The following is an 18898-nucleotide window of genomic DNA, read 5'->3' as shown; positions in this document are numbered from 1 at the left end:
ACGACAAGATACGACTGTCTCTGCATGCTCTTCAGTCTCTGACGTGGTGGTGTTCAGCGGAGAATCTCCTCAGAGGGGTTCCCTTCCACAAGGACATTCCCACTCAGACTATCTTGACGGATGCTTCTCTCCACAGCTGGGGAGCGCTTTCCGGAGACTTACAGATTCAAGGAATGTGGTCTCCGACGGAGTCCACGTATCACATCAATTTCCTGGAACTCAGCGCTGTTCACTTGGCACTGAAGGCCTTTCTTCCGTCCTTCCAGACCAACTCTCTGCTTGTACAGACGGGCAATACGACCACGATGTATTACCTCAACAAGCAGGTGGGCGCGAGATCACGCACTCTGTCGCAGGAGGCGCAGGCGATGGCTTCTGGCCAGAGGACTGACGATAACGGCAACCCATCTACCAGGTGTGCAGAATGTTCAGGCAGACGCACTGAGCAGACTGATTCAGGAAAACCACGAATGGGTCATAAACGATGAAGTACTAGGAGAAGTCTTCGCAAGGTGGAGGACTCCAGACATAGATCTGTTCGCCACCGCCGAAAACAGCAAATGCCGAGACTTCGCCTCCAGGTACTACCAGCAGGGGACGCTGGGGAATGCCCTATGGATCAACTGGTCGAACAGCTTTCTGTACGCTTTTCCACCCATTCCCCTGATTCTGGCGGTACTTATCAAGCTGTCCCAGTCCAGGGCACGGAGGATCCTGATTGCCCCGGAATGGCCCAGGCAGTGGAGGTTCACGGACCTGCTTCACCGGTCTCTCCATCCTCACATACGGCTGCCGTGCAGACTGGACCTTCTCACGAAGTTCGGGAGCAGATGTTGCACCCCAACCTCTCGTTTGGCGGCATGGCTCCTGAGATAGTGCAATATGGCCATTTGAATCTTCCCGAAGATTGCTTGGACATACTGAAGGAGGCTAAGCGACCTTCCACTCGGACTTCCTATGCTTACAAGTGGAAGAGGTTCTGCATCTGGTGCAAGTCCAAGAATTATGACCCGACGACGTGTAAGGAAGATGTCATCCTTCCTTATCTTCTACATTTGGAGCAGTCTGGCCTTAATGTTCATTCCATTAAGGTTCATCTCGCTGCATTGACTGCCTACAGGATATGCCCTTTACAGACTTCCTTCTTCCAGATCCCTGTGATCAAAGATTTTTTGGAAGGCTTGAAGAAAGTATTCAATACTGTCCGGCTTCCTTCGGTCTTCATGGGAATTGAATGTGGTGCTGTCCAGATTGATGAAGGAGCCTTTTGAACCTATTCATAAGGCTTCGTTGCAGCACCTGTCCTGGAAGGCGGCGTTCCTCGTGGCCTTTACATCGGCCCACAGGGTGAGTGAAATTCAGGCGTTGTGTTGCCAAGAACCTTATACTGTATTTCATGCTGCTAAGGTTGTTATGCGTACTCACCCAAAATTTCTTCCCAAGGTTATTTCTGATTTTCATGTCAACCACACTATAACTTTGCCTATGTTTTTTCAGAACCCTTCATCTCCAGCGGAAAGGTCTTTACATTCCCAGGATGTTAGGAGGGTGTTGAAATTTTATCTGGATAAGACCAAAGATATTCGTAGGTCAGACCAATTGTTCAGCAATTATGGATCAGTCAGGACGGGTCTTGCTACCTCTAAGCAGTCCATCTCTAGGTGGATTGTGTCCTGCATACAACTGTGTTACCAAAAGGCTAATAAGACCTTAGGGGGTAAACCTAAGGCTCATTCCACCAGGGGCAAAGCTGCCACGACGGCTTTGCTCCGTAATGTTCCAATTACAGAAATCTGCAAGGCCGCCACTTGGAAGTCGGTCCATACCTTTGCTAAGCATTACTGCCTGGACACTGATGCCAGGGCAGACGCTCAGGTGGGGCAGGCTTCGCTGCGAAATCTTTTCGCACAATAGTGGTGTTATTTCTCGTTTCTCCACCGCTGCTTTGGTGTGGGGATGGGCTTGCCATTCTATTCACTAGATTATGACTATACACAGAGATCCCCTACTACAGAAGGAGTAGTTTCTGTCCTGTAACTCCAGTTCTGTAGTAGGGGTAACTCTGTTAAAGTCATAAGCGCCCGCCCGCCTCCCCGGTGGAGAGAGATATTCATGTAAGGAATGCTACAGGTCTGGCGTGTTACGCCTTCAAAAAGAACTGAAGGTAAAAGGGACCTGCAGTGCATTCTGGGATACTGTGAAGTTCTGGAAAGTTCTCTTAAAGGCACAGTATCCTGTTTTGAGCCACATAATGGCAGGCTACGGGGCTTGTCTGTCCATGTCTTCCTCTCTATCATTCCAGAGGGTTTTTGCTGCTGAAGCAAGGGAAATCTGGACAGGCTTTGCTGTTTGTGGATTTTTGGTGGAATTTCTAGTTGAAGTACTGGACAGTGTAGCCTGTTTATATAGGCTGCATTATCTGTCTTTAATTCTCTCTTAAGTGTCTGTGCAGTTCTGCATTTTTCGACACCTTAAGAGATTATTTTTTATTGTTCCGGGGTCCACGCACATGGGCGGGACTATTCACTAGATTATGACTATAACAGAGATACCCCTACTACAGAACTGGAGTTACAGGACAGAAACTACTCCATGTAACATACCTCCCTTTTTTTCAAAGCCAACGAATAAGTAATAAAGAATAAAAATATTAAAATACATTTTTTTTTAAAACACATTAGAAAATACATATCTTCTTTTTTGCTTCACTAAAATATAAGTGGAGCATTTTCAAAGTAAGTAAACCAACTAATCACAAAACTTCCGAGGAATAATTGAAATCCTTCCACTCTTCCTCCTCTATCCACAAGAATGTTCTTGTTCACCTGAATTTTGCTTATCAAAGGAAGAACAAGATCTGGTTTTTACCACCTTAGAAAGATTCCACCAACACCCCCCTTCCACTTGAACAGCATTATTGCCAATTCTAATCACATTAATGCGTTCACTAAATGTACCTCTTCCTTTCTTGTATGTATAGAGGTCTTAATACGAACCAAGTCACCAACACTCAAGGAAACTAATTTGACACCTCTTCCTTTATCAAACCAACATTTCTCCTTTCCTTGTGTAACGTCAGAATTTATCTTAACAATTTCCATAAGTGATTCCACATTGACTAAGGAATCGACCCATTTGCACATCCATCCTGGACGGAAACTCGTGTTTACCTTCCTTCCCCTTAAGGCTTCAAATGGAGACACCTTAGTGGATGAATGCGGTGTTGTTCTGTAGAACCATAACATACTGTCTAGAGATGCACAAACATCATGTCTCCCTCTCACAGCCCACTTGATACATTCACCTACAACCCTGTTCATTCTTTCCACAAGACCATTTGTTTGCGGATAGTAAAGTGAACTTTTACAATGCTTGACACCACTAGTTTTAAGAAAATCTTGAAATTCATCACTCACAAACTGATTCCCATTGTCAGAGACAAGAAACTGGGGAAAGCCCTCTTTGAGAAATTTAACCCTTTCGCTGTGGCGGCTATTCCGCCGCAGTGCTAAGGGGCGGGGGGGCGGCGCGGCGCTCCGACGCTGGTGACGGAACCGCTCCGTCACGCCCCTCGGGTGAGCTGTGCTTGTGACGGAACGGTTCCGTCACGGCCCCGCCCGCTCCATAGAACGTGCCGCGCAGGCGCGAAATCAGCGCCGCGCAGGTGCGGCGAGCGGGCAGTGACGGAACCGTTCCGTCACCAGCACAGCCCACCCGAGGGGCGTGACGGAGCGGTTACATCACGAGCGTGGGAGGGGTTAAGAACACTAGAGGAACTTGCCACTCTGACCACTTAAATTTCTGGCCACTTGGATGTATAATCCATCAAATCAAGAACAAATCTCATCCCTGACGGTAACACCTCATTCGGACCCATAATATCAACACCAACCTTGACCCAAGGTTCAGATGGACACTCGATAGGAGACAAAGGCGGAACAGAAACTTGAAGTCCCTTCTCCGAAGAACAACACACTTGACAATTCTCTATAGCTGTCTTGATTTCGCTATCCATTCTGGGCCACCAAAAATCCTGACAAACCCGCCGTGTAGTAAGAGAAAATAATAGACCTAAGTGAGTGAGGTGGAATTAACTTTTCGCATCTGTGTAAGTAAACCATCTTCAATTGATATCTCTGATTCAATTTTCCAGTATGGCTGCATTTCACAAGGTAAGGCTTTCTCTTTCGGCCACCCATTTCTGACAAACATACAGACTTCTTGTAAAATGTTATATTCCAGAAAAGCCGTTCTCCAATCACTTTCAGACCCCACAGCTAAATAGGAATATCCACAGATGCTACAAAGCAATCTTCTTCATCTTCATCATTTAACTCTTGAAAACTTGTCCCCTCAGTGATGTCACCACTTTGAGGATAACGTGACAAAAAATCAGCTCTTGTGTTCTTACCACCAGCAATATGTGTGATCTCAAATTGATATTGAAGTAGTTTGCTAACCATCCTGGTAATCCTTGGTGTACAACACTTACTGGGACCAGAGGACAGTATTGAAACAAGAGGTTTGTGGTCTGTGACTAAATTGAAATGCCTTCCCCAAATGTATGCTCTAAATTTGTCAATAGCCCACAAACAAGCTAATAGTTCTTACTCAATAACAGCGTATTGAGTTTCAGCACAACGAAGCACCCTAGACGCATATGCAACAGTATTCTCCTGACTACCATTGTTTTGCGTAAGAATTGCCCCCAACCCAAACTTGCTCGCATCAACAGTTATACAGCATGATAGATCTGGATCAAATGGCGTAAGGGCATTGCTTCTCATTAGTGCATCTTTGACCTCCACAAAAGCACAATCACATTCAGAGGACCATAAAAACTTATTGGAGATCTTGAGAAGATTACTAATAGGCCTAACCATGGATGTATAATTTGGTACAAATCTAGAATAGTATTCTTACAACCCCAATAGCGATGTGACACCAGTTTTGTCCTTATGTACGGGAGCATTCATGATGGCATCAATCAAACCTTGTCTAGGCTTGATCCCATCTTGAGAAAGGAGATGACCAAGATACTCTATCTCACTACACGAAAATTTACATTTCTCTGTTTTGAGCACAACTCCATTTGTTTTGAACAATTCTAGTACCTTCCAGATAATATTGTCATGTGTTTCCTCATCCTTGGCATGAATCAAAACATCATCGTGGAATACAAGTACTCCTTCTACATTCTTTAACATGTTTTGCATAACCCTCTGGAAAACTGACGACGCAGAGGCTAACCCAAACACCATCCTCTTGTAGCGGAAGGTTCCAAGCGGAGATACAAAAGCTGTCAAAGAGCGTGAATTAGGATGGAGTTCTATTTGGTGATAGGCGCTAACCAGGTCTAGTTTCGTGAAAATCCTTGCGCCTTTGATACAGGTAAAAAGATCAGTAATTTTAGGTAAGGGATGTGAATCGACCCAGATCTCTTTATTCAAAGATCTAAGGTCAACACATACTCTCAGCTTGCCATCTCGTTTGCGTGCAACAACTAAGGGAGATAACCATAATGAAGAATCCGTAGGTTCTATGATTCCCTTCTCACATAGAGAAGAAAGCTCTTTGTTGAGATCACCCTGATACTAAAGGGAACACTCCTGAGCTTGTGTTTAATCGGAGCAGCTCCATCCTTGACAATGATTTTATGCTTAAACCCCTTGATTTTTACCAACTCATCACTGAAAACAGATGGGAATTCATTGATCCACTTGGTGTTTTCATCAACACAAGTGACAAGCATAACTTGTTCCTTAGTACCAGGTTTTAACTGCATGCCAAATAAACCCTGGTGAAACCATCCTAGTATTGTAAGGCCCTTGACCGCTATATATACTTTACCCCTGATTCTTCTTCCCTTGAATTCTAGAAAACCTAGTAAATCAATTTTCCTTCCTTCATAGGAGACTGGTGATCTATCTGGAGGAAAAAGTTTCCTCTCTCCCCATGTTTCACGAAAAAGTTTTTTTCTGTTATCATGGTGATTCTGGCACCAGAGTCCACTAGTAGATCTAGTTTTTTTCCACAAACTAGTATTTCAACAATCGGATCAACACAAGATGACGGGTCACCTGTGAGTGGTATAGAGCTAGTGTGACCTTGAACAACTGATACAATTTCAGCCTCAGAATCATCATCTGATTCTAGAACGCAAGCTACAGTTTTCTTTTGAAATTTCTTTTTCAAGCAGACAGAAGCAAAGTGTCCCACTTTTTTGCAAAAGTTGCACGTAGAATTTGGAGCTGGACACCTCGACCCTTTACCACGAATCAAGCTACCACATCGTAAAATAACATTATTGGGTATAGCATTTTCATTCTTGGATTTTGAAGGCTGATAAGCTGTATTTTTTACACTTTTAAATTTAGATTTTTTTGAAGGACCTACAAAGTTAACAGTTTCTACTGGTTTGTCTTCAAGTTCTTTCAAAGAAATGTGTGATGTCTCGATGCTCTTTGCTACTTTGATAGTTTCATCTAGTACCGGAATGTCCATAGAAAGTAACTTCTGTCTGATTTGTTTATCCTTACAGTGACCAACAAATTGATCACGAATCAACTGTTCTGTAAAGTTCTCAAAGATACAGAAAGAGGCCAACTTCCGAAGCATAGAAATATAGGCATCAACATCTTCATTTTCTGATTGTTTTCTTTTTAAAAACTTATGCCTGAGTTGTTTATCAAAGCGTAATTTAAGTTTGGCAACAGTACTTTGATATTCATCAAAAGTTTCACCATCTCGCCGATGGCCCGGGAACCGGGGGCTGACTATTACCTCTGGCCCAGCAGTGACTCCCTGGGCGGCCCCTCGGCCGGAGCCGCCTGACTTCAAGATGGCACCTGTAGTCCGCTGCAACCGGCGGGACTAACGTCTGGGATCCCTAGAGACACATATCAGAGACAGAGAGGTGAGTAGAGGTCTTCCCCCCTCCCTCGCAAGAAGAGGCCCCACTACACTTCAGGTAGCGGTGGGGGCATTAAGTACTTGGGGGTGTTTTTGTCTGAGGTTCCCACAGTCTCGTGGGAGCGGAACTTAGCGCAGGTGTGGGAGAGGGTTCGGGCAGATATCAAGACGTGGTCCTGCATGCCCCTGACGATATACGGTAGGTCGGCCATTTTTAAGATGGTGGCCCTCCCAGGTTGCTATACCAATTACAGAACCACCCCTATTCCATTCCGCCTCACTGGTTCCGACAGGTGGACTCCGTGCTGGGGCAGTTCCTCTGGACGGGGGGCACTGTACGGGTGGCGCTGCACAGCTGTTTTTTGTCTACTTACTGTGGTGGATTGGCGACCTCCGATATTCTTTCTTACTACCAAGCCTCCCATCTTCTAGTTTTGAATGAGTTGTGGTATGGCGACGGGGGGGACCAGGCATACGCTCTGGAGCGCTGTCTTATGGGGTCCCACACGCTGCACACTATTCTATATACGGCACAGTTGCGGAAGACATTACCACCTGCCACGCAGGTGGTGTTTCGGATCTGGAGACAGGCTCTGCATCGCATGGGATGGTGGAATACTTTGACTGGTGAAACCCCCCTGTGGCACAATGGGCGCCTTCCTGGGCTGGCGACATTGCAGTGCTTCCATGGTTGGGACAGCATTGGAATTTCAACACTTGGTGATGTGCTGTCAGGAGTGACACTTAAGTCTTTCCAAGACCTGAGTAGGGAATATGGTATGCCTCGATCTCAATTCTTTAGATACCTGCAGTTCTGCCATGCCCTCGCCCCGAGTCTTGAGGGCCTGGAATCCCTCCCTGAGTTTAGCCCACTGGAAGCGAAGGTGTTTATGGGAGACCTGGAGACGAAAAAGATATCACACATTTACCAGTCATTAGTCACACATTGTTCCCCCTCGCTGCAGAAGCTATGGGAGTCTTGGGATAGGGACGTAGGAGAACTGGAAGAAGAGGATTGGAGGGAGGCGTTGGCAGCCCCCAGGGGTGCTGCCATAGCGATGCGCCTACGACTCATTCAATTTAAGTACTTACATAGAGTCTACTTTACTAGAGAGAGATTGTGGTGGGCGGGCTGATCGCATCCCCGGACTGTCTCCGATGTGGCCAGGAAGTTGAAACATTTCTGCACACTGTGTGGAGCTGTTGCTCCTTAGATCGGTTCTGGAAGGGGGTGCTGGATTGTATGTCTGAGGCCCTGGAGTGGGAGCTCCCCCGTACGCCGCAGTTGGGTTTATTACATGTAATGGATTGGGTGGGGGGCAATATCTACAAAAGGCATCTATTGCTGCAGGGTCTCACCTTGGCCAAAAGAGATGTGGCCAGAGCATGGAAGGATCCGCGGGCCCCTTCTGTGGTGGCGCGGAAGAGGGGGTTAGACTTTTGTATGGAAATGGAGCAGCCGGTTTATGTTGCCCGAGGATGCCCACGAAAGCATTATAAAATCTGGAAACGCTGGGCTGAATTTAGGGGCCTGTGGCTTGAGCCCCCGGTGGAACGGGAAGACCCTCCGGCATGAAGGAGCCATGGTAGAGTGTACATGCATGCAGTCAGTTAAATGTATAATTTATAGGAGACATGCGATGAAGATTGTGCGACTGGGGTGGGCGGGATCCGGTCGGGGAGGAGTTCGGGGGGAGGGGGGTGGAGGGAGAGGGGTGGCGCCTAGTATTGCTTTGTTTATGTTTGTTTCTCCACGGAATGAAAATCGGATTGTACTTTAATGGATGTCGCATATTTGGTCTGCAGATATCTCTGGAGTGCAGAGATCTGCGGAATGTGTACAATCTATCAATAAAGTCTGTTTAAAAAAAAAAAAACACACAAACAGGGACAAAGTTTCCAAGACTATTTCGCGCATAATGCAGGCACAGCCTCCTCGACGTTAGTGGAGTGGGACACATTCAAAGTAGGGCCCGGAAAGAATGCATTAAACAAATAACAGGGGTCAAACGGACCCTAGAACACTCGCTCACCAAGGCCAAGCAACAACTCTCCACAGCTACTAAAGGGACAACACATCCGCAGAAGGGGCAACACGGGTGGCCAAAGCCAAAACAGAATACCAAGCTGCCTGCGCTGATCTCCGCCAGTACAATTTTAGATCGTATGCAACCCAGATGCATAAAGAAAGGGATAAAAGAGGCACACTGTTGGCATGGTTAGCCAAACAGGACGCAGACGTGAAACCCATAACAGAAGTACTTGACATCCACGGTAATCTAGTGCGATCCCAGGACGAGATCCTCCTAGTGTTTCACCACTACTATGCAGAGGTTTACAGCAGTCCGGCTCCGACTACACCGGCTATACTAGATCATTTCCTCGACCCCCTGACAATCCCCAAAGTCAAAAAGGCAGACAGGCTGGCCCTGGATACGGAGATAACATCCACAGATATCACCCAAGCCCTGCATGCCCTAGCCTGCAACAACGCACCGAGATTAGATGGGCTCCCACTGGAGTATTACACAACTTTCTCCCCACAATTGGTCCCCGACTAGTAGCGATGTTTGCGATCTTGCTAGAACAGGGAGAGCTGCCGAGATCCCTCCGGGAATCCATAATCGTGACCTTCTGAAAGCCAAACCGCGATCCGCATTAGATGGCCTCCTATTGCCCTATCACCCTCCTCTCCACCGACTGTAAACTCCTAGGGAAGATATTAGCTAACAGATACACTTAAATCATATGACCTCTGGTCCACTCAGATCAATGTGGATTCGTCCCTGGTAAAAACACATCCCAGAACATACGCTGAATATTCCACGTCCAAGACCAGGTGAGAGACACACATCCCCGGTCAGCCTGTCTCATCCTAGACCTCTGAGAAGGCCTTTGATACCCTCACTTGGCAGTATCTCTTCTCAGTCCTGACAGACAGAGCTCGGTCCCATCCTCTTACCGTACACATGACTCTTATACACCAAACTCACCTCACGTGTCCGCATAGGGCGGTGCATATCGGCAGAGTTCACGGTCCAGAAGGGCACGAGGCAAGAATGCCCACTATCGCCCCTACTCTTTGCCCTCGCAGTCGAACCCCTAGCTTTACGATTGCGACAAGAAGAGAAACACTGGGGCATCCCCATAGCGTTTGCCGATGACCTTCTACTATATGTACGAGAGTTCACTGAAGATTTAACACTCATCTGGGCAACGCTAACAGAATTCGCAGAAGCCTCTGGTCTAAAGGTGAATTGGGATAAATCTACAGTATATCCACTACATTCGAGCCTACCCTCCACCCTCCCTCCCCCCCGGACATATGGCTAGGCAACCAGAAGGTAGCCTGGAGCGCGGAAGTACCCCGCTACCTCTGGATCCGTCTCTACCATTCCCCAACTGACATATTTGAAGGTAATCACCATAAGGCACTGGCTGTCATCAGATCAGCAAGTTCTGGAGGAGCCTCCCATTAGCCACGATCGGCCGGCAGGATTTAGCTAAAATGATAATGGTTCCGCGGTTGCTATACCACTTCACAAATTTACCAGTAATCCCGCCCAGAACCTTCTTTCGTGACTTAGACTCGCTTCTCAGTGCGCTAATCTGGGGACCCACTAGACATAGAATAGCATTGATGAAACTACAATTACCCACCACGCAGGGAGGACTGGGTGTTCCATCCTTTGAATCCTATTTCCTAGCGGCACAACTACAGTGGTTATCCTACCGGACCGCAGGTAGGCACACAGACGAGACGCACACCACGAATGATCGGGTGCCCATCTCTGAACTCCGTCGCCTATTACTACCTGGTACTAAACCATAACGTACATATCCCTTAAAAGTAGCAGCGGCACGCAAATATATGCAAAGAGTACACCGCATGTCACTGGGGACACCCTCTTACTCCCCTTTGTTCCCGTTGGTCGGGTGGCCCAAGCACGAAACTATTACACAACTAACATGCTTACCACATGGCCGAACTGTGGCATCACCGAGATGGAGTTCTTATCCGAGGACGGACAGCTCAGACCGTTCCAAGGCCTTATGGACGACTACGGTCTTCCCCCGGGCCAGTTCCTACTTCATGCCAACTCCTCGAGAGTTACCGACCTTATCATGACCTCTCGACTGGAGAACCAAACACACACCAATCATTCACATGGTCTTACATATGGGAGTGGGACGACACTTAACCACATGGCTCTATAAAGCCATACGAGAACTCACGAACAAACCATTAGTGACCTCACGAACCACCTGGGAGGAAGAAATTGGACGTCCACTGCATGAGAAAGAATGGGAGAGGGCTCTGGAATATCTCAAGAAGGTGTCCAGAAACGCATGCTTTAAAAATAGAGCGTATCTGAAAACACCACACCTTCAACGATTCTATCCAGACACACAGTTCCTTTGCCCTAGATGCCAATCACAGGAAGAAGACTTTCACCATATGTTCTGAAGTTGCCCCACAATCCGACCCTACTGGCTAAACGTTCATGACTCTCTTAGGGACCTCACAGGGCTTACATACATGAACACATGGGAGGCCAGTGCACTAGGTATTTTCCGGATACAGAAACAATACAAAGTGCACATTCGATTCATTTCACTAGCCGTTTTACTAGCTAAGCGGAGTGTGGCCATGGCCTGGCGTTCCCCCACAGGTCCCCTGCTGGCGGCATGGGTGGGAGCAATACACAAATGGGCTGCAGCAGAGGAAGAAGCGTTGCGGTAGGAGGAGGTGAGGGGCCCATCTCCATGGAGTAGGCCCTATTACTACACTGATTCAAGCAATCGACACCTGGTGAGGACCCAGGCGGTGGCGCGCACACGCCAACGGACCCACAACCACAGGTTCAGACCACAAACGTACATACCAGATCTCCCCCGGTAGTGTAATCATACTGCTAACTGTCAGCAGCACCACACACCACGTCACACTATATGGCCGAATGTAGGAGCCAGACCGACCGTAATCTCTCCCACACCTCCAACAGCAAACAGCTATATTTATTAACGAGACACGTAACACCCTGACGCCACATCTGACATCTGATATCAGTACTCGGAAATTCTATGAACCATTACCCAGTTTTTATACCCCTGTTCTATGAGGCATGCACATAGCCTAAGACCCCAAGGTTAACAAAATGTCTCTATCGACCAACCCCTTTCATGGATAGAGCTACACTGTGATATGGGATGTAACATGCAATCCAACTGAATGTATTCTTTCTTCTTAATTTGTCATGGTAATCTATAAATGCCAATAAAAATATGTTTAAAAGAAAACTTGAATTACAACTACAGAATTCTGCTATTTAATGTACCAAACAAATGAACAAAATGTATGCATTCATTTGTTCAAACAAATTATTTTTCTAAAAAAACATAAAGGTGAAGGTGGAAGGGAAATCCAAACAAGAAGGGACACAAAGATGCTTCAATTGGAATTCTCCACATGAACTTGATCTTCTGTATTTAATAACGTGTAAAAAATAACAATAATGAGGCAGGGAGGAAGTAAGAAGTATATGCACATGATGTTCAGTATACACAGTCACACTGATATTTTCTAAGTATTTTCTTTACACATCCATAGGTGATGTACCAGACAACAGTGCCTTATGATCCAGAAGGAATTTTGGGAACAATAAACTCGGTCGTAATGGCATTTTTTGGACTTCAGGTAATAAATATTTGTGTTGTATCCACCAGCTTTTAAGTAAGATCTGTAATATAGGTCAGATGTAAAAATAGAAGAGTTTTTTTTTCAATGATAACATAAGTATTTTCAGTAATTATCAGTGAGTTCATGTTCAGAATGCTAAAAAAGTTGGGTATCGAAGGCAACCACATCGATGTGATGAAGGATTGTTCTGAACCCTGTATTGGGGATTAACCTCATCCTTTTCCAATCACATTCAAAATCCTGTATTGGGGATTACCTGCATGTCCTTTTCCCCTCACCACAGGGAACTACGTTGTTTGTCAACATTGCTGTTTTCATAGAGGATGCTGAATCTACTAGCAACGGCAATTTTGAGATAGGAAGAAAAAAAAGGGATTGCAATGAGAGTAGGTGAAATCAAATCAGTATTGTACGATGAAGACATATTGATGTTAATTTCAGAATCAGATATGTTGATAGAAGAAATAATGAAAGACATCCGCTCATCTAGTTAGAAAATGACCTGGAATGTATCCTTGTCACGCAGAACTTGGTTTTCATTATGTCACTGACCTTTTTAGAATACGTCCCCCCTTCTGTACTGGCTGGCAATCGGCGTCAAGCCTGAAGCACACTTTAGTGGCAGTGTGATTAGGGCTTTTTGACCTTGGACGAGGTGGGTCATATCCCTTGGTTAAGTTACATTAAAAAGATGAGCATATATTATGCCTCCCTGATTTCTTCAGCTGTACAGAGGCTCTCTCTTTAGTGACTCATCAAACACTTAAAGACCTTTATTGGAAGTGGATAAGGCATTCTAGAATCTGTACCGAAGCCAATAGGAGTTCAGCACTTTACATTATTTGGTTGCTTTCCCTGGCCCTGTTAGACACCCCATGGCTCTTGCGTTGTGTCCTTGTGATAGTTTGTCCGTCAACTTTGCACTTAATGTTGTTCTGTAAATTGTTCTGCCTTTTTAGGAAAAAGTTTTGATTCCACTTTTTAAAGAGAACATTTCCTATTATAAGACAGCTAGTATTTATTTGTATACCATGACTCCTGTAAATGCTATTGTTAGTTATATTCAATAAATTCTCAGCTCTAGGAAAACTGGTCTGTAAAGTAATCTGAGTTTTAATTTTTTTAACTTTTTATTTATTTATATGCATTTCACTTGTCTTTTTTGTGTCTCAGTCATTTTAGTATGTATTTTCGATTCAAAACGGTACTGCACTTTTTTACATTTTATCCTAGTAAGTGCTTTTTCTGCCACCCCAAATTAGTAGGCTATTAAGACATCCCGATGACATAGCAACCCTTCTTGAAGACTTCATTATGGACTATTTAGAGGTTTTTTGTTCCTTTGGTTTTGTCTCAACTTGTAGCACTTTATTGTTAATGGATGTATTATGACTGTAATTTATCTTATACATTTTCACTGTTATTTGTATTTATATCATTTGTAATTTCTATATTGTGCACTTTTCTGGTCCATCCAACAGTGGCGTCTCCTTCGCTTGGACGGAGGAGCATTGCCCCACTGCTGCTGTTCAGCAGTTAAAGAAAGGAAAAATAAAATGATAATAATGCAATAATATTATCATTTTATTCTTCCCTGCTGCGGCAGCATGAGGGCGGGACTGCTCTGATGACAGAGCAGGGGAGAAGTGGTGGGTACACTAAAGTGCGCATGATGCTTTGATCGGCCCTCTCAGGCCGGCCAAACAGTCATGCGCACTTTAGCATGTTCTCCAAGCAGGCTGCATTACAGCCAGCATGGAGAACATGCCCAGGACCCCAGTCCCCATCTGAGCGCCGAACCACGACGCTCAGACTAATCAAACCCCCGCATTGCAGCGTTGTGATTGGTTTAAGGGAGCAAATTGCAATGCTGCATTGCAGCATTGTAAGGTGGGTCAGGGGAGTCTGGATGCTTCCTGTTCTGAGGAGAGATGACGTAGGACAGAGTGGCGAGAAGGTAAGTGAATTTCTCTTTTTTTACAATTATACCTCCTTGCCCACCCGCCAACCACCCCAGATTTGTGCAGGCTGCCACTGCCATCAAACCGAAATAAAGTTCTGACTGACTGACTGACCTGGAGTGCATGTGATGCCTTGCCTCTGATAAGAGTAACATTTAGCATACAACGAGAAGGTGGGCACTCTAATGTATTATGAATAATTTGTAATGTTTAGTCATACAGGTTGGAAAAAGTCTAAAAGACATGACAAGAGACGCAATCGCACATTTGTGGGGAAAGTAAAATCAGAATTTGGGGCCAGATGTACAAAGCCATTTAGCGATAACAAACCTTGCAATTTGCAAAATCACGTGGTTTGTGACTGCAAAATGGCTTTAAGTTTTAGTAAACCCATAACGAACCTGAATTAGGAAGGAACTTGAAAAGGGGCATCCCTCCCTAACTGTGATTCTGTATGGCATACATGTAAGCTCACAAACCAGTGATCAGTTACTGACACCTCAAAGGGTATGGTAACTGATATGCAAAATGGAGAGTTTCCATTTAGAGCACCTTTCCCTTTGTGAATTCCCATTCACAAAAGTGACCTAAGGGGGTGTAGCAGTGGTCCCCTACTACCCCGAAAGGTTTCCCAAACAGAAAACTTATTTTTTTTTTAATGCAACACCTTTAAGGAACATTGTTGCTTAAAACAAAAGTTTCCCGTTTGGGAATACAAATACTAAGATGGTGGTCTGCTTTTCTTTGCAGGCCAAAACCTGGACTGAAGATTTTCTGATGTATCTATTAGTGCATATGTTGCATTGCAAAATCAGCAAAAGTCCCAAAGAGTCGGTGCACAATTTGTGACCTTTCTTTTGGTACATCTGGTCCTTGGTGAACTGAAAGAAACTGCAATTGTCACTATAGGTGAGTACACATGTTATTAACCGCATCGCTGCTGCGGTGATTTTTGCGCTGTGCGGCTGTTTTCGATTAACCGCGTTGCATGACGAGCTCAGCTCGTCATCCGCACATGTCACCCGTGGCTGATGACGAGCTGAGCTCGTCATCAGCATCGAAGGGGTTAAAGTTAAAGTAGCACCCCAGCTTAATTACAGTTTTGTAATAGTCCCGCTTACTCTATTTAAATATGCATTAAACACAACAACAATTGGATTGAGTGTCTACTGCCATATATTTGTATATTGTAATGGCCAACTACGACATTGGCGTAGTTCCATAAGGTTTGCCTTCCCACCCACAGGTGACACAAGTGAACATGGTTCAGTGCACCAGCGTTGAATCTGAAAGACAGGTTACTGTAGCCCCGCAGAACTCCACCCAATATATTGTTAAAGAAGAGTTATTGCTTTTGGGTTACTAATAGTCCCTATAAAGGGATCAGGGGCACAGTGGTAACAGAAACAAACCTATTTAATCATTCACAGTATCAAACACACTGTGCTCTAAAGAATAGACACTTTTAAATAAAAGCATTTATTACAACAGAAATAACCTGTTTCTCAGTACATCTAAAACAACCACCCAGGGTATCATTTAATCAAAGGACAATCAGCTGTTGTGTGGTGAGCCCTGGTGGGACCAAACTTGTGCTTAGTTTAAAAATGTTATGCGAAGCAGAAATGTTATTTGATTTGCAATACAAACGTCTCACAAATCTGGATGCAGGGACACGAAAAACTAACCTTATAATAGTCACTAAAAGAAGTAATTTGTCTATCTCTCATGTCAGTTTAAATGTAATATCTCTCCCCTGTTCTCTTTACTCTGCTTACAGGGCAGACAAGGGATTACGTAATCTGGATGTCATAAGAGGTTTGAAGATATGCACTGGCAAACCAAATTACAGGTTAACCCAGACAGACATATAGGCTTTAAACGCATCAGTCAGATACTGGAGTGTCTTCTGCAAGTTCTAATTCATATCATAGCTCTCTATACTACAAGGGGACATAAAGTTTGAATTAATAACTAAAACATTTTAATTGCTTTTCAGGTGTATGTATTCTGTTTAGGTAGCATGTAAAGCAACCACATGGGTCTCCATGCATTCAGGATTTTCTTTTTCCTGGAGTCTAGTTCCAGGGTAAACATTCCGTTTGAACAGTCAATTGGCGAAGGCTATCTTTACGGTTGTGGTTCATTTTATTTCCTACATTCTCAATGGGATTGGAAGAAGGTGGGTTTATTAATACAAACGTTCTCCTGTATTATATCTTTTATAGATTCACATGCTTGAATGTTCTCCATCGTCATGGTGGGAGTCCCACAATAACAGTAATAAATGCGGCATTAAAGCATTAGCATTAGGCTTAATTGAAAAAACACTAGTAATTAGTGGCCAATTCACACTGATTTAATGCACCTAAATTACATCCAATCTGAGCAGAGACCCTAGAGCGCATTTCCCCTGCAGAGCCACCATGCCTCAGATTTCTCACCACAAGTTGTGTGTTAGGAAGTCTTCCTGAGCCCTGCTCAGTCACAGTGTTTCACTGTTACCCTTTTTGATATTGTAGTTTCCAGTTGATCTCTTCACCTCATATATTTATCTGAGGTATAGTTGGGAAGTGTGTTTGGCTGTTTTTCTTAAGAATGTCTGAGTCTAAAAAAAGGCTATTTAGGTCCTGCAAGACATGTGGAAAATCTAGACTTTTCTCTGAGGATCCACATAGCGAGTGTCTGTATTGCCTGTATCTGGATCTTAAGCCTAGAGAATGCAAATACTGCTGTACTTTTTCAGCAATAACCCACAAGGATCTAGAGGGTAGGCTGCTTCTTTGGCTACACATAAAGAAGACTGCCAAAGATTCAGGCTCTGAATGTGAGGAGAAGCCTCATATCCTCTTCAGGAAATGAAAAGAGGAATAATCGTCCTCTTCTTACAGAGACCCAAAAAAATCTAGATCTCAAAGCAGAGAAACTTCTGATGAGAAAAGAGCAAGTAATCCTTCCTCGCCATGTACGGACAAAGAAGGATGCCGGCTCAACAAAATTGGCAAGAGGTTCTCTGAGCTGGCGGCTACTTCCATCAGATCCTCCAATGTCATGGCTATCCTAGGAAGATGTGACCAGCAGACGAAGTCTGACGTCTCATCTCTGTTGGAATATTTCCCTGACGACAAGAAGAAAGAGACGAAGGACATCCTATCGGACTGTGAGAAAACCTCTGCAGAGATTATCGATATAGCCATGGATATTTCGCCCACCGCCTCCAGGCAGATGGCTGGGCAGCAGTGTTGAGACATCAAGATTGGCTTAAGACAACCACATTCCGCCCAGAAATACAAGCCAAAATGCTGGATGTGCTGTTTGTCAGCAAATACCTTTTCAGTAAGCATGTTGACGATGCACTACAGTCATTCAAAGCGGATACTGACACTGCTAAATTACAATGAAGCTTGCAGCATTGAAAGATTTTGTCCATTCAGGGCAGAGGACAATATCTCTCTCGACATTAATTGCAGCAGCGTTTTCAACCCTATTCCAAGGCGGGGTTTTGATCACAATATTCGGCTCAGGCTTACCTACCAAACAGAACGCCCTCTTATTCTAGAGCGTCGGGACTTCAACGTCCAGCAGCAGGTAGAAGGTTTCAGGATACCAATAGGAGAAAATGAACAATCACAGGCCCCTGTCACCGCGGTCCCACGTAAATTCTGTCCACCTTTGTCCAAATCCTTCAATCAATGGAAGCTCATATCTTCTGACAAATGGGTGCTAGACGTATTCCAGCACAGTCGAACCCTGGAATTTTTTCAACAGCCTCCAAATATTCCTCCACGAAAAACATCACATCGTCATCTTCTGGTTCTCAAAAAAGAAATCTGATTATTCCTTTCCAAAAGAGCTATCGAAGAGGTACCACACAATCAGCACAATCTGGGTTTCTACTCCCACTTCTTTCTGATCAAGAAAAAGATGGGAAAGTGAAGGCAAATAATGGACCTCAGGTTATTAAACACGTTAATCCAATTCAACCCTTCAGGAAGCTATCTCTCCAGCAGATTTTGTTACTTATGGATGTGCAAGATTATCTGTCTTCCTTCGTACTTCTGGATGCATATTTTCACATCCCCATACATCCCAAGCACCGAAGGCTTCCCAGGTTCGAGGTGGTAGGGTGCCGTTATCAATTCAAGGTGCTTCCCTTTGGGCTAAAGTCAGCACCCGGGGTCTTCAATAAGTGCATGACACCAGTGATGGCTTCTCTCCGACGGTCCGATCACTAGGTATTTACCTACCTGGACAGTTGGTTATTCACAGCTCCATCTTCCAGGTGGCCAAAAAATCCACAGAAGCCTATATTCAACCTTTTCAA

The 18898-nt window shown here is 44.8% G+C and overlaps 1 protein-coding gene across 1 annotated transcript in view; it reads left to right on the top strand.

Moving 5' to 3' along the window:
• The window catches only part of HGSNAT (heparan-alpha-glucosaminide N-acetyltransferase), a 580634-nt gene that overhangs the window by 402366 nt on the left and 159370 nt on the right, over positions 1–18898 (top strand). The window contains exon 14 of the mRNA XM_086937464.1: positions 12524–12610. Within this exon, the coding sequence (XP_086793590.1) occupies positions 12524–12610 (87 nt within the window). The remainder of the gene's footprint in view (positions 1–12523; positions 12611–18898) is intronic.

The sequence above is a fragment of the Lissotriton vulgaris genome, chromosome 9 (assembly GCF_964263255.1).
Source record: "Lissotriton vulgaris chromosome 9, aLisVul1.2, whole genome shotgun sequence".
Classification (NCBI taxonomy): Eukaryota; Metazoa; Chordata; class Amphibia; order Caudata; family Salamandridae; genus Lissotriton; species Lissotriton vulgaris.
This window is presented reverse-complemented; position numbering and strand designations above follow the sequence as displayed.